We start from the raw sequence: 23,534 nt of genomic DNA, 5'->3' as shown, positions 1-23,534 counted from the left end.
TTAATCGGTATTTATGAACATTTAATCTTAAAATGCTCCTGCTGTCCAGCCAACAGTCAGCTTGCCCGGATAAAAAAAAAAAAAAAACGAGAAAAGCAACAAACCCTCAAATTTAAGAAGGTGGAACCAGCAAATGTTACAAGTTTTTTCTTAATAAAAAAATGTAAGTGAATAATCTGTCATTAAAATTGATTGTTGATCACAATAAATTCATGTCTGTGAGTAAAAAAACAACACACTGGCAAAAACATAAAGATAGATAGTTTTTTCTAAACGTGCACACAACCATTACCAGCATAAAGAAACCTTCACATCTGAAGTCAGTGGGTGAACAGACACACTGAAGCTGGATTAAATTATTGAGGCCAGAAGATCGAATGACCGCAAGCAATCTCCCTGTACAGGCGACCGATATGACCGTTCATTGTGCCCACTTTCCTACCTGAATTATTGAAGGCAGACACCCAAGCTAACCGTCCTCACTGGAAAACACAGCAACTACTGATCGCAGGCGAGGCCGCAGCCTGATGAGGAGTCCTGCTAATTACAGGTTGTCTAACGAAGAATGTGGACTTGAATTTGGACTCATCAGCTGAGATGCCTCACTTCAAACAAGAACCTCACACCCTGATATTTGGCAGCGTCGCACAGTCAGATGGTTTCTGTTATGGTGGGACATCTGCCTGGTGTTAACTGACTTCAAACCAAACCGGAAAACTTTCAGGTCACTGACGGCACTGACCGAGTATCACAAGCATCGCAAATGAACTATATGAAATTCGAGCTATGAATTGCGATGACCCTGCTCATTAGAGGGACGAGGACTACGATTTCAGTGCGGGGTACAAACCCCAGACGTTACATAGTGTTGCATACTAACTCATCAAAACAGACGAGTTCTGTTGGCAAGTAGAAACCCAGTGATAGTTCAAATAAAGAGTGGGGTAATAATATATTCTGTAGCTTTGTAGATACGAGTACATACAAGATCATGCAGTATCTGAGTTGGGAACCATCATCTGAACAAACACACATGCATAGCTACAACTATGCACATAAAAACATCTGGCTCTACATGTTAAAGGGCAGTTTACAGAGGGTGAAGAAGAGGGGGTCACATGCGTATTACAACACTAATAACACAGCTGTACATTAATGAACCTCGGCAGTGACGCCGGAGCTACTCACCAGAGGAGACGGGGACAGAGCTATGTTGCCAATGGAGACTTTGAGTTCATCAAACGACGGTAACGACACAGCTTGACCAGCCGGCAGCGGCTTGATCTTGATTTTGAATTTTTTTTTGGGGTCCTCTTCCCCCTCGGACTCATCAGAGGAGAAGAAGTGGCCTTTTTTGGTTGTAGGCGGTAGTGTGACGTCAAGGAAAGTTCTTTCCTCAAATATTCTGGGGTTTATATGACTTGACTTGCACGACATGTTTATGTGATTGTGTCAGGGTCTACCAAACTCGTGACCCACATCGTTAGTGAAACTAGCCTGGCTATCTTACTGACTTTCTTTGAATCGCTCACTAATATCTATAAAAGTTGTGTGTCTGCATTTTTCTGGAATGTAAAAACAATACTCTGTCTTTACTTCCTAGTCTGCTTGCTAATGTCTGTTAATACTTGCTTGTGGTTCAAAGTAATGAACGTATTATAACCTGCATCACAAGCAGTCAGCGTATTGATGAGAGTAATGGGTTATGTTTTTTTTTTTTTCTCAAAACCTTCCTGTTCCCGTCTGGTGTGTCAATGACTCATTCTTGTGTGACAGTGTTATGTGTTGCTTCTTGTTGACTGTATTTCTATCTTTGTTAATTGGATGTTTTAACATATTGTGAAGCAGTTGACGCACTTTCTTATCACAGTACGTCAAGTGGTGTTTATTGTTATGTGGATCTCTCAGTAAAACACTCCCATCATTGATCATATAGAACTGTTTTGACTGACTCGACAGCCACATCAAACCGAGCCATTTGCCGTCAATGATATTCACCACACAAACTAAATTCAACAAATCCTGTGTAAACAACAGAACCTATCCATTTTTAGTGAACCAAAGTAACTCGGCAGACAAAAATAAGACAAATATAGCTGCACCAAGGATATCTCCTTCCTCTGACTCTTCATCCGGTCTCATGCTGTAGCCCTCATCATCCACCTCAGGAGAGTTCTGAAAAAACAGACTCTGTATCAGAATCTTCAAATATTTGTATGATGTTATCAGCACCACATCGCTCAGCGATAAGTTACAATAACAAGCAAACAGAGAAACAACAGTTGGTTCAAAGAGTCCCTCAGTACTTATACGGAGACCTGCAGTCTAAATAAATGCTACATTATTAAACATTTTTGACACTTGTGAAAAAGATACGTAAAGGAGGCAGGATTTTACAGTTTATTGTCCAACAGTAAACTTCACTGGGAATTTTATATTATAAATATAGAAATATAAATAGATATAAATAACTATAAAAAACACAAATAGCATTTTTTGATTTATCCTAAGAATCATTTTCTGCATTATGTTCTGTAAAAAAAAAAAAAAATCTTACAATACATGCAACTGAGCTAATTTATCTCGACTCATCTTCTGCATGTCATTGCAGTTAATTCATTAGATGGACGACATTGTATCCGCAATGTTGTCCATCTAATGAATGGCCTGTAATGTGTTTTATCAGCTGATAAAATGGACCGTCCAATTTATCGGTCAGGCTCCAGTTTACTAAATGAGAGTCAAATCGAAGCAGCAACATTTCTGAAGGTGAGCTGGTGCTGACCAATGTGAAACACTGCAGTGTAAAATAATTCATCCTACTGTCAAACTTTTACTTACATATCTGTCCCAGTCAATATCTTCGTAGAAGCCATTAGGGGCCCCGTTTGTTTTCTTCTGAAAATGAGAAAAGAGAGACGTTTTGATGAAAATCCCTCCAGACACTGAGGGTACAGCATGTTATTTACAACTACTCTACTCATGTGCTTCCTACAGTACAGCAGGTTGCAGCTATTTCTCTCTGATAAACTTTGATCTTGTTGTCCTTTTATTGTCATCTCATGTTAGACTGTCCCAAAAGTTTTCCTCTTAAACAAGTGAATTTGTTTGCAGTTTTGCTCTCGTTCCTGTTGGCAGCTCCAAACATTATAAAATGTACTGCATTTTTAGAAGTATTCATAAATGAAACTCTGCTCGGTTACTAATGATCCTCTGATAATGATGATTATTATGCTGCAAACACTCCAGTGGTGCTGCATAACGTTTCACGTTATCCTCACGCTAACCCAAATGGTCCCATGGGATGGTCTGCTGCCTTTTAGTGTTTTTTCCAAAGCGTCGTCAGAGAGCATGCCTATGAAAAGATAGCTGTACCAGCAATACTGGCAGCTGACTGATGAGCTGAAGGACGTACTGTGGCGTCTACAACCAGTCTAAACTCTACACACTAGACTACTCTAGAGGCTAGTCTACGCTAAAGAGCTGAGTTCAGTACCGCTTCAAACTCTTGGGCTTCCTGGCAAGTAAAAAGAACACAGAAAATAATTCATTGCATCTTACGTTCACCACACTCAATTTCCTCCAGTAATAAATACATACATTGAAGACTAATTTATGATTGAATAAAATGGCTTTTGTATATGAAACCTTTTCTGTTACTTACACCCCCCTCTCTGTCTGGCGACCCACTGTGAGGAAATAAAAGAAGAAGAGAGAAGGAGGGAAAAACATGAATGTCACCAAACACGTGAGCTCGTCATTTTGAAATCGAGCGCGCTGAAAATGAGTCGAGACGAAATGTTTAAAAAGGCTTTTCAGGGATGTTTTCATGCAGCAATACTCACACTTATTCACTCACAAATCACTCACTGACATCTCCGCACACAAACCTTTACCGGTACGTATGTTACGGTCACTCTTACAAAGGTTCATCAGACTGACCAAATACTGAGCAACAGGTCTATTAAGTCTATTTTTCATCCTGCTGTAGTTTTCAGAATCAGATTTATTAGCCAACTATTTTAACATACAAAATTGACTCATACAATATAGCTTTTACACACTAACTATATACAAGTAAAATACAGATTATAAAAAATAGATGTAAATATTACGATTTTTAAAAGATTTCTGCCTTCATCTTCATGCTGTGTTTGATCAGACAGGACATTAAGGAATAGACAGAAGACTCACGTTGAGTCATTGTCCTTTTCTTTCTTCCGTATCCCGAAGGCCTTCCTGGTACGTTTTTTCAATCCTGAGAAGAAAGAAGAGGATATGGGTAAATTATTGCACAGAGATACCAAAGGCTTGACCAAAAGGTGGTGTCTGTGGGTGGGTTAAAGGTTGGGTGGGATCAACTGTCCGGCGTCTATCAACCAGGAGATTAAAGGCACTGTTTTTCTATGAATTATTGAGTGGCTGGCTGCATCACTGTGAAGACAAATATTGACTTTTAAGACTAAAAATGTGCTCAAGTTCATCGCAGATGGACCCGTGCAATCATCAAGGTAATTTTTTAGAATGGAAAACTCATTAGCATTGTGAAAATCAAAGGGCCAAACAATTTAACAAGGATATTTTACACATCCGTTGAACATAAAGGAACCTATTGTAAGTCAGACTGCCGATAAAATTCTTAACTTTTGATTTATAATAATAGATAGAGAATATGAGAGTCCTCATGAACGGATTAGCAATTCGACTGCGAGTTCAAATAACTAAACTGACTTCCTGTCCTGCTGGTCTGATGGAGCCGCTGACTAAGCGTACAAATACTAATGATGTTTGTTTGTATTGTTCAAGCAACAAGTGAGCAAATGCAAGAGTGTGTTTTGGCCTCAAGAAAACTTTTGGGGAAAAGATATGCAAACACTGGACCTTGAAACAGACACTAAATATTGTCCTGGCTGTCTTCACAAAGTAGATTGTATGCAAATACAGATGGGTGAAACTGCAGGATAAAAGCAGCATACAAAGGGACTGGAAAAGAGCTCCATTTACAACCTCCAAAAAATGTTAACAATGCAACATTTCAAATTTATTTTGGCCTTAATGTTTTTCTGTCAACAAACTCATAATGTCGTTTTCACAACAAATGCATTCGTTTTGTTGTTTTATTTCACTGTTTTCAACAACAAGTCGAGCTCAAGCTGTGCTGCCCAATCAGGCTGTACCCTGAACAAATGATCTTATACAAGCAAACTGAAACAACACTGCCTTGATCTACCAGACAACACTATATTTCTAGTACTGTTTTACATATAAAATGTACTGATTGCTTTCTTTATTGCTATATTTCTCAGAAATCCTTCACACGGAGTGGCGTGTTCCATTTCTTCTCATTTTAAATAATACATGTTCAATCTTGTCCTCTTCCCGTGAAGGAAGTTGAATCACAATCCATCTCTAGTTTATTACAACTCTACTGCATTTACCAAGTTTAATTTCACTGTCCAATTATGCAGAACAAATGAATACCCCCCCCCACCTCTTTCTTACCCCAAATGAAAGCCCAGTTGTCCCCCTCCATTTTTTCTCTGATAATTCCTGAACTCTCATTCTTCCTCATCTTTGTCTGGTTGTGAACTCATCACCTATCTCTTCCTCATACCGCATGCAGATACACACTGAGCCTCGGATCAGGAACTTAATGCTCCCTACCTCTTGCTAACCCACCCACTCACCCACTCACCCACACACACACACACACACACACACACACACACACACACACACACACACACACACACACACACACACACACACACACACACACACACACAAACACACCCACACACACACAAACACAAACACACACCCACACAGAGATAAGGTATCATTCCTGTCCTTGATCTGTGTCTGCTACTGGAATTCAACACCAATGACTCCGCTCATGAATTAAAAACAAATGTCATTATTGCAGCAAATAAATAAAAAATGACAAACACGTGCTCGTCTCAATACACACTATAGTACTTTGATCACCGAACAGGCAACCACATCAAAGCTTAGCAGAGTCTATAAACATCCACATAAGATCCCAGAAAAATGCAGTGGTAAATTCGGGTTAAATGCTCCACATGCAATGTGTGTCTGCATGAAAATGTTTACAGTTTTCACTACACTAATCTTGCATCAGCATGGCTGAGGCCAAAATGGGAAATCAATCCAAGACGGCCTCGTCACGATGACTCTCATCCAGAAATACTCTCATTGATCCTGCAAGCATATTCGGCCTTGCATCCTATTAATGATCATTATCAAAGCTCAAATAAAGAAGAGGCGAAGGACACGCACATAGAATGAATGCATGTCCACACATAAAAAGGTCAGTCCTTATACACATAAACCTATATATTCAATGCCATGCACACCCATCAAGGGTGTGATGAATATTCATAGACACTGGCTGATCAGGTGTTCAGAGGCAACACAAACATCATTACTCAGGAAAAGGAGAGACACACAGATGTATGATATATAAGTGACTGAGGGTAGAAAATATATACCACCTCTTACAAAGTGAATAGAGGGGGGAAGGTTAATGATTAAAGGAAAAAGTCCTGGTGTATTTCTTTCTTTATAAAACACTTTGTTTTTGTTTTTTCAGTTTGAAAGATGATTGTTTGAGTCCATAGATCAAGAGTGAGCATGTCTCTATTTGCTGTCTTATCTTTTCAGTATGGTAATACATCAGTGTAACATGTCTCACGAGTCAGAGGCTAGAAAAAACAAAAACATTTGGAAAATGTGTCACTTCGCTTCTGCAAGGTAACAATAGCTAAAATATTATTCTAAAGTACAATACTTTTTTAAGGTGCGTGGTGAAACTGTCAGACTGTTTGTGCAGGGGACTGTTAGTACGTATGTGTTGTTATCCGTTTGCTCATTCTGATGTATTTCCAGAAAACGTGTGTGGATGACAAGTTTGACTTTTTTATTTTTGCAGACTTGCAAAAGACTAAAGATTTTTTCTTTCAGTCTGTGGCTTGACATTTTCTCTCCTGATCTCAGTGAACCATCTGTTGGGGGCTTCAATGTGAGGATGTAGTGGGCTCTCTCAGCCTGTAGTGTAATGAAGGGAGAGAGCTTTAATTGCTCCTTCAACAGCTTGGCTATAAAGGTAGAGAAAGACACCGAGTTCTCCCCAGCCGCTTCTTTTACTACAGGATTGTTGAAGTTTCCAAACTTCAATTTTTGAGTCTCAGATGAGTCCCTTCGCTCTACAGCTGCTTTGATTAAAAACCTGGTTCTATGTCATAATACTAGTTATGAACTACAACTTATTTTTTTACTTCAAAAACAATCAAAGCATAGAACTTGAACTAATGAAGATTATTGTCCGTTTTTAAACTGCACCAATCTGCTAGAAGCTCTTTTCTTTCATGGCATTTTGCTACAGAAAAACGTTGATGTCTTTAAAATACATTTCTCTGTTCCTCGCCCCTCTTTTAGCCTCTCTTCTTTTTCTCCTCTTGGTTAATTTCCTCTCCTGTAAATCCATCACTGCCCCCAAGCAAGAGCTGACAGATTTACAGCTGTGCTAATGAAAGTGTGTGTGTGTGTGTGTGTGTGTGTGTGTGTGTGTGTGTGTGTGTGTGTGTGTGTGTGTGTGTGTGTGTGTGTGATTTACAGTCTCTACCTTTTGTTTTCTTTATCTTTGTGAACTTTGCTTCTTTCAGTTCATTAACTTGCTCTTTGTGAATATTAATTTATTGTCTAGAATTAAAAAAAACAGAAACAACCACTGATAGACTGACGGTAACCGGATATTAGTTTGAATTGGAGAACAACATCTTGACCCAGGAATGATGCTTTCTGTCTTATGGCATATTTTTGTTCTTAAGCAGCACAAGTGCAAACAGAGTCTGAACAAATGTCACTAATATATTATAATTAACAAGAACATAGAAGCATAATTCCTTGAATCATTACAATGTTTAGTATTTTAATCTATCTTTATACACACACCCTCACATAGAGATATATCAGAGCAGATATTTGGTATTGACACATGATTTAATCAACCAACAACATTTTAAAGTAAACTATCGATGACTGTCCCATGTTTGGAGTACAGGAGGGCCTTCACATGATTGGATGATGCGAATGTGAAAGAACAGGAGCGCGTATGGCAGGGGTTCATTAACGGAGAGAGAAATAACAGACCGTGAGGTACTCGCTGTTTAATGACTTGATGGCTTCCGTTCAGAGGGATGCTAGCACAAGTGCTAACGTAATTAGTGGTCTCTTCTCAAGACACAGTAATGTAATTGTAGGAGAAGCGGAAGGACATGAAGCCAAGCAGGACAGGACACTGCCAAACCTAAAAAAAAAAAAAAACTCCATGATAGTTGAAGAGCAACAGCACACTGTCCAGCGTTAGTCGTTCAAGACATTTCTTTTTCTGGCATGAGTGTGGGAATTACGTTTAAATCATGTTTTTCTGGTCTCTAAAAAGAGTTAAAAATCTCGGGTTCAAGTTAAGCTTGGAGCAGCAAGAAGATAACTTTAGAAATTCTCCCAAGATGTGAAAACAAACTCACAACAGGAGGAACACCACCCAGAGCAGCAGTGGATGTGCTATTAATAAAGCGCTGTGGGGTCCACCCCTCAACCTGCAGGAAGTGGTTGTCACTAACGCAGCCTTCAATAAAAAAAATTGAATAAAAAAAGAACAGCTAACCACCTTGAAACGCTGCAATTACACCTTTGTGCCATTATCAAATTGAATACATGTGCACAAAAGCTCACGACATGTTTTCACCACAAAGAATTACACCTGAGTTTGTATGTTATACCTCAATACTCATTCACTGTCAATGAGTTTTCCAGAGAGGAAGCTGGAGCAACTCTACCTAAAAAACAATATAATAATATGTAAACCAAGTGATGTTTTGTCAAGTATGAAACGCAAACAAGTGCAAATTGCTACATTTGGGAAGTTATCGGATCCATATCTGTTGATATGAAAACGCAGCTTTTCTTCTAATTTACCGGTGAAACTAAACTCTGACATCTTACAGATCTGATTTAATTAGAAAAATGTTCCCACATCTCAGTTGTCATCAAGTTAAAACTTCTCACGGCATCTTTCCAGGTAATCTCTACTGTTTTGGGATTTAATAAACTTTAGTGCAGGCCGGAAACCGGCAAAACAAGACCCGTCTGCAACGGAGGGCTGTGATTGAGTCTGTGCTCTGCACCTATTGTGTGATTTCCTGTGGGCTTACACACATCTCCTTCTGTCGGGGGGATCTGGTGCATTAGCCTGTGCTACATAAGCCAGAGACAGAGAACAAAACTGGAAGGTGCAACATGCTCCGGTAAAAAAAAAAAAATCACAGATATCTACATCACACATGAATGTAATTATAAACGAATGCATGTACGCATTAACAAAATACACTCACTGGTAGCTGTATCGTTCAAAAATATACTTCGACTTTGATACTGGCTCCTGAACGATACTTTTTTTGAGAGCCAATTTTGTAATTGGCATCAATATTCTTTTAGCTACAATTTACATAAAAACCTCACATGTCAACTATTAGAAGATGCTGCAATCTAGTAATGGTCCCTAAATGCCAAACACAGAGGCGATTAGCAGACACTAGCTAATCGGCGCACAGGGAACTTTCTACATCTCCAGTCACTGCAGCAAACGCAACTCGTGGGCAAAAATGATTTGAGGCATCCAAATGGATGGTTAACCCGAGTTGGAACCAAGTCATTTTATGTGTGTGGGTGGGCCACCCAGGTACAGGAAATCCTTTATTTGCTCGCTGACGGTAAATTAAATTTACTCCTGTGAATGGAGGAAAATGTATATTATTTTAAATCAAAATTTATTAGTGTGGAAGTAGTCTAGGTATTGAAATTTGGTAGCGAATGACAAGGCATTTTGCGATACCATGGTATTGAAGTGATTCGATCGCTGCCATAAAAGTATCAACGTTCGGTTTCCAGCCTTGCCGACGGGATCACTCTGCTTCTGGACAGGCAGAGGAGAGGCTGTTAAACAAGCTGTTCCAAAGCAGGACGAGATGAAGAGGCTCTATCAGCCAACCAACCAGCACAACCCACACAGAATATACACACTTACTCACTCACTCACACGCACACGCACACACACACACACACACACACACACACACACACACACACACACACACACACACACAGCTTATGCTGCCAGCCACAGCAGAGCAGACCAGGCCACTCCAGACTCTGAATGGGAGACCTGTGCTGCTGTGCATAGTAAGTGGAACGGACGATAATACACCGTTGAGATTTAAAAGCAGAAGTGCTGAATGTTTGTGTTAAAAAAAAAAAAAAAAAAAAAAAGAAAGAAAAAGAATCATGTCCAAGGCTTTTGAATACTAATTTAGCGTTAAATAAATTCCTTAAGCTGCGATCTGTTTTTGTACCTGCACTATGTATATTTCTCGTGTTCGCGTTGAGTCAGAGCGATATGCGTGTCGGAGCATGCTCAGAGAATTACAGTGTGAAGACGGTGTGTTGAGTTGCTGTGGGTATTGAGTCAAGCTGTTGACTAAGTGCGAGGAGAAGCATGTGGATCCACTGACAGGCAGGCAGACAGACAGACAGGTTAGCAGACAAAGAGATGAGTAATTAGCGGTGCAGGACGAAGTCTGGCAGGAGCATAAACAAACTCACGGTGAAAAACCTGCAGGCTGTCAGAAACAGCAGCAAGCAGTGAGACAGGAAGTCAGACAGACTGACGTACAGTAGACAAACAGAGAGACAGACAGGTATTTTGCAAACAGGGGGTTTAAAGGGGCTCTTTTGTTGGAGTGACTCATCTGACAGGGAAGACACGCAGCTCAAGACTGGCAGATACGCCACAGTGACCTCGCAATGATGCCGAGGCAGAAAAGGTGCTCCGGTACAAACACTGTGGCGTATTGTAAAAACGAGGCAAAGCACAAGACATAGTGGTTAGATTATTAACTCGGGATGTGCTGATGAGAACCAGATGCTCCCATTCAGTAGCTACTATGCAACACACTAAGTAATCTCATTAAAGAGCTAATTTCCGAGTTACACATTTGAACAAACGAGGCAGCGCACATGAAATTATTTAGGGTTCTCCCCTCTCGGCTTGCACAGGAAGGAACAGAGTCATTCAGCATCTTCCCCACCTAATTTTCCCTGTTAGTCTACCACTTCTCTGACCTTCCAGTCTCTAACTAAAGAGATGAGGAAGAGTCTGACAGCAGAGGCTAAGAGGAGAGCAGCTGTCCGTGGAAATGTCCCTCCGTCTCATTACGTCTCAGCATAAAGAGAGAACTACGGGGATGTGGCATAAGAAGACCTGCAGAAATCCCCCTCAACCTCACGGTGTGTTCCCATGCCAGTGTGTGTGTGTGTGTGTGTGTGCGCGTTTCAGTGAGAGGACCTCTGTCAGTGTGGCAGAGAAAAGACAAAGAGATGGTGTCAGTTTGCGTTTGAGCCAGCCAGTTTGATGCTAAAATTAGAACTTGACTGTACTGTCCAGGTGGCTGCACCGAGCTATCAAGTGCAACACTTGCAGGAACCATGTGCCCACCGTGCACACGTGCGCACCCGCACACCCACACCCACACACACACACACACACACATTAGGAATTGGATGGTACACGTCCGTGTCGATTCACAGATGCACCCCTTGGAAAAAAAAAGAGATGTCTCATCGAGTGACGTCACCCACCTCTTAGGAAAGTGGGTCAGGGCCAGAAACCATATAGCAGCGTGCTGGCAGTTGCTGCAAAGACGAACAAAAGATGTTTGAGAGTGCGAGGATGGCGCTGATGCATCCATCTGTGCACCAATCCCGTTTCCACTCAATATCCAGTATGTTATTTATCTGTGTAGATCTATTTCAATGTAATAGGGATGGATAAGCATAGATTATGTAATAAGGGGGATAAGAGATGCAACTAACAGGTCATTTCAATATCAATGAATCTCTGGATAGTTGTCATGAATTATAGATCATTTATTCACCTAGAAAGAAAATGTGAAAATACTCAGATTGATTTAAAAGCTTGAATGAGAGAGGGTTTTGTATTTTTTCTGGATAAGAAATTGATTAATAGACTAATTGTTTTTGCTGCATACATATATAAAATGTGTCTAAACTCTTAAATGATTTTTTTCCCCCAATAGATTCAATCAATTAATCAATTAATTTCTTTAGAGTGCAGAATCACCCAGCAACATGGTTCCTAAACATTTTACAATTACAGAGACTACATAGATTAGTAATAATACAAGTTAAAGTAAGACAACCACATTAAAACATCAATGTTAACATACAGTGGTGAATCTAATTATACAATTTGAATAAATAGACAATATGTTTATAAAGAGTAGAATTTTCCAATTCTAAGCCACAGAAGTTTAGATAATATTTGGAAAATTCCAGTTATTAACTCAATTTCTTTAAACATAGCAGTAGTGAGATCTCATCAGCTTCTTGTCTAAAATGTTAGTAGTGAAATTACAGTATGTGTTGTGTCTACTGTGGGTCATGTAAGAAAATGGAGTTTTAAAGTATCTTAAAAATATAGATATTACAAAATTTACTTTGTCACTAAAGACGACTTAAGTTCAAACCAGGGTGTTTTGCTATTCATCACCAATCTCTATCCATGTCTTCCTCCTGCTCCATCATTGTTGCCCCCTCCTCCTCCCCCTTCACCTCGATAAACACCCAGCACTCATGGTTCTCATCACCAGGCTCCAAATAGCATCTGCCAAGGACCGTGTGGCAAATGACCCCGCTGCAGAGCCATCAACGCAGCTTTTAACATGGATTTTTCGGCACAAAGTCGCAGGGGGGGAAGATGTATTTTCAACCGGCCTGTCCATTTATTGACCCGAGATCAGAGAGGCAGATATGGGAACCAAGCGTCCTCTCTGAGTCCAGTTGGTGCTGAAAGAGCACCTGCTCATGTCACAGACTGATAATTCTGTGACCTGTTTTTGCTCCATAAAGACAGAAAATGGATGCTTTTGTCTTCCATTTAATGGGATCCATTATGAAGCTGTGTCTCGACTGTTGGGTTGCAAACTTTAATTGAAGATACATGCTGTGAAATGTTAAGCATATCTCTCAAAGCATTAGCAAATCACAACTGGGAGTTTAAGCCCTTGAGAATCAGCAGAGATATTTGCTCTAAGCTCTTTTTAAAATACTCAAACTTCGCTGTTTTGCCATTTATAATGGTGTACATCTCTATATACAGTACATATACAAGTCTGAAAGTTCTAAACCGTAGCTCTGAAACTTAAGTGGAACTACATCTTGGGGTTACCGATAGCTGGCAGGCAGTGATTCTTTTATACAAACCCTCTTTCAACTGCCTTCACACAAAAACTCTGTATGCACTGCTCCATTGCCAGACTATGTTTGTAAAAACCCTGGCTAGGCCTCATAAGACATTTCCAAAATGACAAGTCCCCAAGTATTTCAGTCATGTCCTCTTATCAAAACTCATCACCACAGCTGCCACTGAGGGGAAAAGAACCAAAAAAGTAGAGATCCTCCCTTCTTCTTTGGTCTACATTAATCTGACAGTGCCCAGAAATGTCATATGGAGCCGTCTAGCATTACCATAAAACATAAAACAGCAAGGCAAAAGAAATATCCTCTTTTCCCTGTGCATGCTGCATTTTATAGCCATAGTTACCTGCGACATTGACTGTGGAGTGACGTTCAACAATCACTTCAGCTAGAACGACAGTCATTTCAGACCCTGGGACAAAGTATAAGCCATCACTCTGACTTGGGTGTCTTTTCCAAAAGTCTATGCTCAGAGTGGCTTCTGTCAACAGCATGCTGTGTGCTGCTATACCACATGCTATTCTCAATTTCTCAAACAATCACACTCTCATTCAAGTTGTTATAAAAAAGATTACCCTGCGTAATAGTATTTTAAAATGTCTGAGTTACAGATAAATATGTTTTGTGTATTTAGAGATAATTCTGACACTGAAAGAGATGGAAAAACCACACACTGGTTACTACCACTAAGATGTGAGACTGCAGCATGTTGCATGACGACAACCTAAAGATCAGCCTCTAAAAAATAAATGGACAGAAATTGCCTTCTAGGATGATTTCCAAGTTGGACATTAAGGGCACGTCAGCTAGTGTGAGATTGTCTGGTTTTCAAGGCTAAAGCTGCTCGGGTGTTTTAGTTATTGGCTGAATAACAGAAAACTAATGCAAGACACCTCCACAGTTGAGTGGATTTGTCAGCCTACAGGAATCATAACAAGTTCAACTTTTACTCATACACTGTCACGGTTCTGTCCTTGATGACCACAATAACATACAGAAAATGTGGGTAAGAAATTCAAAGATATGCTATCATATTGTGTAACACATCAATGAATATGTTACAAAAGATATTATACAAGAACTTCATTGCGCTTCTATTCTGATGAATTTCTTTCAGACTAATGCAGTCACGTCTTTCTGAAATGACTGAAAGCACAAACCAGATGCAAAACCACTGAAAACGTCCTGTGTCTGATGCAAAATGTGACAGGACTCGTCTGACAAAAGCACACTGCTGCAGTATTTATCCCCATACAAAGATCAAAGCTGTGAGAATTAATTTAGCTCATAAGGAAGCTGGAGCAGCTCCACCTGCACTCTAAATGTTTTCCTGATACATCCATCGACCTTCAAGGACATATCAAATTCAATTTTAAATGCATCTCTGCTGTAGATGCTCACATGTGTCCTGGATCAGGACCGAAACAGCAAGGACCTTTTAGTATAGCTCCTCTCATTACCTCAGCCTTAAGATAGACATGGTGATGAGTTCTCAGTGCTCCAGTCTGGCTCAGTTACAATCACATACTGATCACTTCTCTTGAATGTACTTTTTTTTTTTTTTAAGGTAAAGTGCACAATATAATCTACATTAAAGGGATTAGACAACATACAGGACAGTAAGGTTGCCCCCAAGTAGTTGACTAAGCGTTAGTCGATGAGAAAAATCTTAGTCGCCCATCGTGCACCGTGTTCACTGCCCCATAAATATAATAAGGATCAGGGGCAGCCCTGCAGGACAGTGAACTATATGGTGAGGTACGGACATGAAGAAACTATTTGTAAAAATATCTGACTGCCTTCAGGTATCAATCAAAGAAGATGGAGAAAAAAAATCTACCTGCCACAGGAATAATTTCAAAGAACATTGACGAGAACCTGACCACTGATCAACATGCAACCACCGTGTTCATTGACGTGTGATCAATATTCTAATCCCATAAGCATGCCTGTCGAGATGACCTGCCTCATACATCACTGCAGCAAATGAGATACTCTTCCGCTTCAAGCCAAATTAAATGAGCGCAAGGTTTTCTAGTACTGCCGATTTCACTGAGAATCAACAGCCCAGAGTGTAGCACCATGGGGCCATCAGTCACACTTAAGATTTGGAGATGCTGGTTTCTCAAACTCCCTAAAATACTGGAACAGATAAACTGTTTATATCTGCTTTCAGCTGAAGAACCTACACAAGCCAGTTATACACTACCTCCCCCTTCAAAGGATGGCGGAGAACTGAAGGAAACACTGAACTGGTGAACAAAATCTAAATTCAGTAACAGAAAGGACACGAGGAAAATGATCGAAAAAAATTTAAAAAAATAACAGCTAAAATGTTAGAATAATGTAGTTCTGCCACAAATAGCTCTATATTTGCAAAAATCATGACCACAAGAAGTTAATAATACTCATACTCAAGATTGGTCCAGTGCAAACATTTTTCTCCCCTTGGCCCAGATGTCCCACACATCAACAACCACAAATGACAGGGAGTCACGGGACAAACAAATTGCCATTTCCCAGCATGCCTTCTTTCTTCATAGCTTTAGCGAATAAAGCAACCGAATTAAACAGGTGTCAGGGATGGGTCGAAATTATATTTATTCTTCATAAAACATGCAGTTTTAGTGCAGTTCAATAAAGAAAATGTAAATTGATCATTATCCATAGTATCACAGGTATGTCGTGTTTCAGCTTTATAGTTGCATCAATTCACAGAATGGATTGTGGAAAAGCAAATATGCTAAATACATAAAATGTCAATGACGCAATATCGTGAGATTTTTTTTTAATGTTCATTTTCATATCTAAATGCAGCGATTCTAAGTGGTTCTGGCATCATGCAAAACACGGTGTGGGTGTACAATAAAGTGTGATTCACTGATGAGTGGATGGACGTTAATATCACAAGATCTTTTTGCTTTGAGTTTGAACTCTCCATTGTATTGAGAGGAGGAGAAAGGAGGAAGGATGGAGGGTCTGTGGTGAGAAACACACACACACACACACACACACACACACACACACACACACACACACACACACACACACACACACACACACACACACACACACACACACACACACACACACACAGAAAGCAAACACAAGCCCACATTTGAGTCATTGATGAATCAGTATTACAATTTTACAGAACAGCTTGGTCATTAATGATTAAGAATAAACAACTCAACAGAGAATAGGACAGCGCCCCTTGCAGCTGTTCCTACATTCTCATACTGTAAGATGTTCAATACATCTTTTATTATAAAAGTGTTGGAGAGAATTTATAGTTTGTCTTTGTCTTGGGGGTGAATGGACTTAAAAGTGCAGGAGGAAAGACCATAATATATCTTTGACAGCATCATTGTCTTCTGCATATTGAAACTCTGAGATCTGTTGCACAAGGGTGACATTTGATGAAAAAGATGACTACCGAACAACTAGAAAATGTATTCAATGTTCATATTTTCTGTTTTCATGAAATTTGGGCATACAGTAGATGAAGGTCAGGAGGACATTGAAATCATCCTTTAACATGAATTTCCGTTCCCCCCTCTGACACGTGCACACATAGTTCAATGGAAGTTCAATGCTTTGCACCATAACTGGAAATGGAAGACCGTAAACTGCCACATTATACCGCCCCTTACTTGTATTAGATGTTCGTTGGTATATGGCTTTCATAAATCTGTTTGCATTTGTTCTATTTTTTTCCCCCGGTCGTTTTCTTTTTAAGTGATAAGCAATGCAATGAGGCACCTTTACGATAAACTGAAAATACCTTTGCGCACTTACAAAGGCTTAACAAAATATCACACAGCTCTGTACCATGCAATGCCATTTGACACAGGCTGGAAACAATTATTCCCTTTGTGGTGTTAAATTCTTTCTTTACAGGGTGGTATTTGTTTGCTTTTGTGATGGATGGCATAAAAACATTCATGAAATTGTCTCAAGGAGCTGCAGCACCAGAAGAAACTGTGTGGTTGGACAGACGAAAACCAGATATGTTTCAGAGCAGTTTTTTGGCATGATTAATCACCGAGGCTTCGGTCCAGAGTGACAATCCAAGCCACAATTAGGATCTTGGAACAGTGGTTTGAGTGTTATTTGCCCACCCTGATTGCTTTGATGGTAAAATTGACACTTTATGGGGAGACTAGAGATAATAAAATCAAGCACATGCTGTACTTTACAGAAACTCTACTTTCACTCTCAATTACATCCAGGGAGCCTTTCCTGTATGATCCTCAGCACAGTTTTATATCAAGGTTCCATAAAGTCTGTGTGTCAAAGAGTGTATGTATGTATGTATGTAAGTGTGTGTGTGTGTGTGTGTGTGTGTGTGTGTGTGTGTGTGTGTGTGTGTGTGTGTGTGTGTGTGTGTGTGTGTGTGTGTGTGTAATCTGGGAATCGTCCTCTTTGTCTTGCCAATGTACTGTATGGACACTCCTCTCAATGCCAAATCCCTTTTCTCTTGTCCAATATACCAAGTAACCAATCAGACAAATAGCTGTAATTCCATCCCTTAATGCTTTTAAAAAGCGGGTTTGGGCATTGAGTGATAACAAAAGGGATGAGCTGATTATTCATAAATAATATGAATATCTTACAAGCCATTAATACGCCTATTAAATCATGCAACATGCCGCAACCGAGTTTGACAACAATGTTGTTTATATTTTAATCCCTCCCTGTAATTTCTCATTCCTCTTTTCCCTGTTCAGCTTTTTTCTTCTACTGCATCTGTCTGCATATTATTTATGTGTCCACATAAAACTGATAGTAAAGCAGAGTATAATTAACAAACGGCCTCTCTTCCCACAAGTTCTGTGAGAAAGATAATCTTGTTCATCAGCGTGTCACCTTGCTGTAGGTCAAAAACACAAAATATTTGCTTGTTACAGCTTACCAATTTCAAGAAGGTTATTAGGCATTAGTTTGGGTGTTTTAAAATAAATTAAGCTATTAATGAAAAAAATATATATAAATTGAAAAATGTATCTGTTAACTAATTTCTTTTTTAACAGCAGCCACATTTGGTTAATGCCTCCCAACAGGCAGTTGCAACCCCAATTGCATCTACAGTATACTACTCACAATACATTGTGGGGAAACTCAACAGATTTTACGCATAAAGATCAGTTTACCAGTTGTGACTAGGACTCAGGCTGTGAAAGCAGTTGCATAATGTCATCTGTGGCTCAGTCGGAGCTCTCTGAGAAAACAACGCTGTCAACAATTACAATTATCTTGGTTATCTTGGCTTAAAAAAATACCAATAATATATAATAAAAAGCCTGAAAGCCTGCATTACAAACTGGGGTCAGGAGGTGGCCTGGCGCCGCCCAATGATTGCTCAGAGCTTCCCTGTTCGCATGAAGGTTCACTCAGCCACTCTGAAGACCAATCTGTGACCAGTGGGGGTGGCGAAGGGCAATGAGGATTCGTTAAAGGCTGCTCCAATAGTTTGAAAATTAGCCCGAGGTCAAAGCCCATTAGGATTCAATGATTGGAAACAATCCTCAATAGAGCATGACCCATATATTCAGTCAGTGAATTCAGGTCTGGAACACCAGGCTAGTCAGGTGTATGTAACGAAAGACATTATCAATTTGCACTATGAAAAACACAACATTAAGCGACCCAGTCAGGATATATTGAGATGACTTCAGACTCTTACATCCCCTTTCTGATCTACCAGTAGCCAATCAGACTTCTTCCTGTTAAAATGCTAGCTATATGACATGTGAATAATACTGTAAGTGAGTGTATGTGGTCTGTAAGTGAGAGGGAAAGAAGCAGCTCGAGAGACGTACAGCAAATAATCAGTCGGATTATGATTCTGCACACAGAATGAGAAGTTTCCACATGAGCAGGAAGCACCGCTGCACACAGCGCATCACCAGGTTGTCTGTGTGTGTGTGTGTGTGTGTGTGTGTGTGTGTGTGTGTGTGTGTGTGTGTGTGTGTGTGTGTGTGTGTGTGTGTGTGTGTGTGTGTGTGTGTGTGTGTGTGTGTGTGTGTGTGTGTGGTCTCATCCAGATGAGACTTGACAGAAAGTTGCTAGATATCAGTAGCTCAGATGCAGCCTGGTCACGTCTTCCTTCCATGCGCCCCGTTGGAAGAACAGGAAATGACTTTGTTTGTAGAAAAAACAATTATGAAAATGAGGACAAAATGGGGGGAGGGAAGGGGAGGAGGAAGAAGAATACAACACAGAGGGGTTGTGTCGCCCCTGCACACTTTACAAAATGGATGAGATCAGCAACTAACCATCTTCTCTGCTATCTCTTTTCTCTCTCATTTAGAGCGGATCCTAAAAAGCTGGCCCAAATTCCTGTGGATTACATTTGCCTTATTCCCTACCAACAATCTAATCTCAGTTCAGACCGCTGACTCCACCCCTCCCCTGTTCACACCCAGATTATAGGTTTGGTCAGATTTTGGTTGTCAAAGGAATGTCCCGACTGTCTTTATTAACACAAGAACATCATAGAATCTCTAACAGCATCTTTCACAGTTCTCAAACAAATATCACAAATAAATGAAGTGCCGTTTGTTTCTGAGAGGAGAGGAGAGGAGAGGAGGCGGAGTTAAAGAAAGTGACAGAAGGAGCGGAAGACGCAGAAAGAGAGGAACTATGATGAACCACAAGATCTGGAACCACTTTGAGGGAACACACCATCAATTCCAGTGTCACTCTGACGCCCAGCAAGCCGGTGTTATGGGAAATCTTACATAAGGCACAAGTTCACCGAGGCTCCACATACAGACAGCATCTACCTACCCTCACAGTGTATGAAAATACCTAAAGATAAAATCTTTAACACACTCAATTGCAGAACCCCCAGCGAGCATCATGGGTCACCCTGCTGACTCAGTGTGGATGTACACGTGCACACACTTACGCACACGCACACGCACACACACACACACACACACACACACACACACACACACACACACACACGCGCGCAACCATTGCAAAGGCGTTGGTTTAAATTATGACTCATGATCTGTTGTTTGATTTTCCCCCATCCTTCTCCTGCCATTTTCACAGCATGAAATCCCAAAAAGAAGAAAACAGGTTCAAGAAAACAAGATGAAAGGTTCTAATATCTCAACAAATCTCATGTTTACTTTTCATAATCCTTCAGGTTTGTGAACTATGCTCTGTATGTCTCAATCTATTTTATGATTTTGTTCAACACTTGTCAGTATTGCGCTGATAATATTGGGTACACATCATGTAAGCTGCACAAAAGGTATTAAAAAATAAAACCCAGTTGCGAGTGACTCCATGTTATGTAACCAGCTGGTACTTCTAAAACAACAAAAGGGGGCATTGCAGGAGAATCCTGCTCCAACTGCTGCACTGGAGTTTTGGAGGATGGAGGACTGTATATGAAAGAGCAATCTTTAGGGAGTTGCATAAATAACAGCACAAACGGTTGCATGCAAACTTGCAGCATAGTACAACAGAACTCCATGTACACTAGACAGCATAAAGGGTTCTGATTGGAGCCGGGTTACACTCTGCTACCCCTCTCTGACTGAAGGGAACATGAAAATATTTTTTTTTATTATGGGTGTTTTGTTAGAGTTTAAAAATTTTAGGCCAATGAAATAAAAGTGTTGGCAGAAATTTGAAACATTTTATTGAGGAACAAAATCTCAGATGATTGTGAGATGATTGCTTAGGGGTGCTTAAATGATGATGCTTTGGGGCACTGAGAGTAAAAAGTTAAGAGACAAAGGTAACACATCGCTCCATCGCTTATCCAGCACAACAGAGGCTGGAAAACTGCTGACGGATAAACTATAAGTATAAACAGTCAAATCCTATAGACAGTGTACCGTCATAAACCAACTTTTTTTAAATAATCAAATATCAACTATAGATTCATACAGGTATGTCCCATCTACAAACGCTCCCCCAAACACAAATTGTTAAACTCGTGGGAGTTGTAGGGCTGTCGCACATGATATTTCGGTTGACAATTAACATTCATAAAAAGTATTTCCAATAACAACTTAATTGTCTTTTTATGCTCACTTCACGCCACTATTTATAGTAAAAGCCAAATTTGTTTAAAAATACACTTATGAAGAAGAGCCATTTAATGGCACTCAACACTGAAACAAATAAATTATGCAAATTATCCAGTAATGTGCCATTAAACAGTTGCAGAAGAGGGAAGCGCAACAATGACATCACTAAAAGAGTGACAGTCAAACCTTAAATGGTGAAAAACGATGCGGAAATAGCGATGAAAATGTTCTGCTACTTTCACCAAGCTGCTTTTACACAGGGGAATGGAAACAATTCTAATGATAAGGCAGAGTGATTGCAGTCAGCTTAAATAATCGTGACCAGGGCGATTATGTAACAGTAACAGTAACAGGCCTAGTGATTAGAAAAATAAAAACACAGATTCCATTACACACTGTACACGTTTTTGAGCACTTGGATACAAAAACATTCTAATTCCCACTTTCATTCAAAGCAGAAGTAGCTAAATAGATGCTGATGCTGAGATTAGGGAATACCTGACATTATCAAAAATGCCTCTGAAAGGTGCTGATAACAATTTCCCACATGCTAGCAAATAAATCTATTTGCACAGAGCCTTGTGGTTTGCATGAGGAGAAAAGAAAGAACAAAACAAAACCTCACCATTCTGGAGAAAAAAAAAGCCTTCGAAGATTCTGCTGATGGTTAAAGGACCAGTTCACTAGTCTATAAAAGTGGAATGCATTGCTATCCCAGCATCGCTGTCAGAAACCATAGTGGTTAAAATGAGGGGGAAAGTGAAGGGAGTAGCTTCCTTTTCCTCCAATCTCCCTTTTAATTTGGACTAAAGTCTGACCACAGTGCAGGTCTGCCTCTAGACTGTTTGTTTTTGAAAGGATGCTAAATGCCCAAATAGGATTCTCCCTCAGTCCCTGAACAATGAGGTCGACGAGGCGCTGCATCTCTGGGAACATGTTGGCAGAAGTGTTGAGTCTGGCGTCACAATAAACACAAAGCAAATAGCTTTCAATCCAGCTGACTTTGACTTACGACGTATATCCCGACACTCCACTCTTCGTGTTACCTTCTTCTGTACGAATCCAGCCAAAGAGAAAATTCTTTTGTCATATTATTTGTCCAGGCTGCTTTGACATTTACAAGCCCAGCAGGACACGGCAACCTCGGGTAACTAACAGTGCGGTACATGGAAGCGCTTTGATATCAATCTGTCTTTTTTTTTTTTGTCTCTGATCAGCTGCTTGTGTCTTGCCCAGACCTTTATGAGTTCGTCAGCTCTCCAATACTGGATTTACAAAGTCAAATGATGACATACAAAACATCGCAGGTGACATTAAAATATTACTCTAAAGGAAAAAAAGCAAGGTGGCACCACTTACTTAATACTACACAACATCATCAACATGACCCACCTTGGCTGTGGGGAGATGAGAGGCAGCAGGATTGTGTAGAACTGATGACAGTTCAGCTGCTTTAAACAGCATTTTTCAAATCACCGCATCCTTCAATTTCCAGCAAACAGGGTTCATTCTTCAACACAAAATCACACCGTTGAAATCAAACCTCATGAGTCATCCAGTTTCCTTTTGTTCATGCCGGGGTTTAAAGTCAGATTTTAATGAAACCACACTAAAACAAGTCATTGAAATCACCACAGGTGATCGATAGGAAGAGTCTGGAGGTGAATTCGGAGGAAGTCCTATGATAATGCAAGCTGTGAAAACAATTATACCAAACTAAAACACTGTAGGTGGAATTCACTAGCGCTAAACACAGGAGAAACGATACAGTAAGAATTGCAAAATGCATTATCCACGAGACCAACATATTTCTCAGTAAAAAAAAAAAAAAAATCCAGAAAAGAAGCTCCCTCCCCGTCCTCCCGCTGGTGGATCTCAACAATTTGCTGAATGATGCTGACACAAAAATGACTCAGAGACAAACAGTATATCAAAATTCCTTTGCGGCCATCTTTCATTGTAGACACAGACACTGAGCAGAGTACAGCCAACGCTTCTTTCAGTGCTTTTCAGCAGCATCTTACACTGGGACTACACATGACAGGTGCTTTGTGCCGTGTGGTTTAGTTTTACTGATGTGCAGTTTTCTCTCAGTTGCATTTCTGTGCCGCAAACTCCCAA

At 40.1% G+C, this 23,534-nt stretch overlaps 1 protein-coding gene across 3 annotated transcripts in view; it reads right to left on the bottom strand.

Moving 5' to 3' along the window:
• Positions 1–23,534, bottom strand: part of sgip1a (SH3GL interacting endocytic adaptor 1a) — a 65,887-nt gene that overhangs the window by 27,514 nt on the left and 14,839 nt on the right. For 2 of the 3 annotated variants that reach the window (XM_069723397.1, XM_069723396.1), the window contains 5 exons: positions 4,195–4,258; positions 3,665–3,689; positions 2,842–2,898; positions 2,112–2,175; positions 1,170–1,367 (listed from right to left, as the gene is read on the bottom strand). In XM_069723397.1, coding sequence (XP_069579498.1) covers positions 1,170–1,367; positions 2,112–2,175; positions 2,842–2,898; positions 3,665–3,689; positions 4,195–4,258 — 408 coding nt within the window. Of the gene's footprint in view, positions 1–1,169; positions 1,368–2,111; positions 2,176–2,841; positions 2,899–3,664; positions 3,690–4,194; positions 4,259–5,502; positions 5,641–23,534 lie in introns of those variants that run through there. The other variant, XM_069723395.1, reaches the window with a different exon arrangement.

This window comes from Brachyistius frenatus, unplaced genomic scaffold (genome assembly GCF_029030835.1).
Source record: "Brachyistius frenatus isolate BFR_SWC_R1_liver_20210118 unplaced genomic scaffold, ASM2903083v1 Contig_326, whole genome shotgun sequence".
NCBI lineage: Eukaryota > Metazoa > Chordata > Actinopteri > Embiotocidae > Brachyistius > Brachyistius frenatus.
This window is presented reverse-complemented; position numbering and strand designations above follow the sequence as displayed.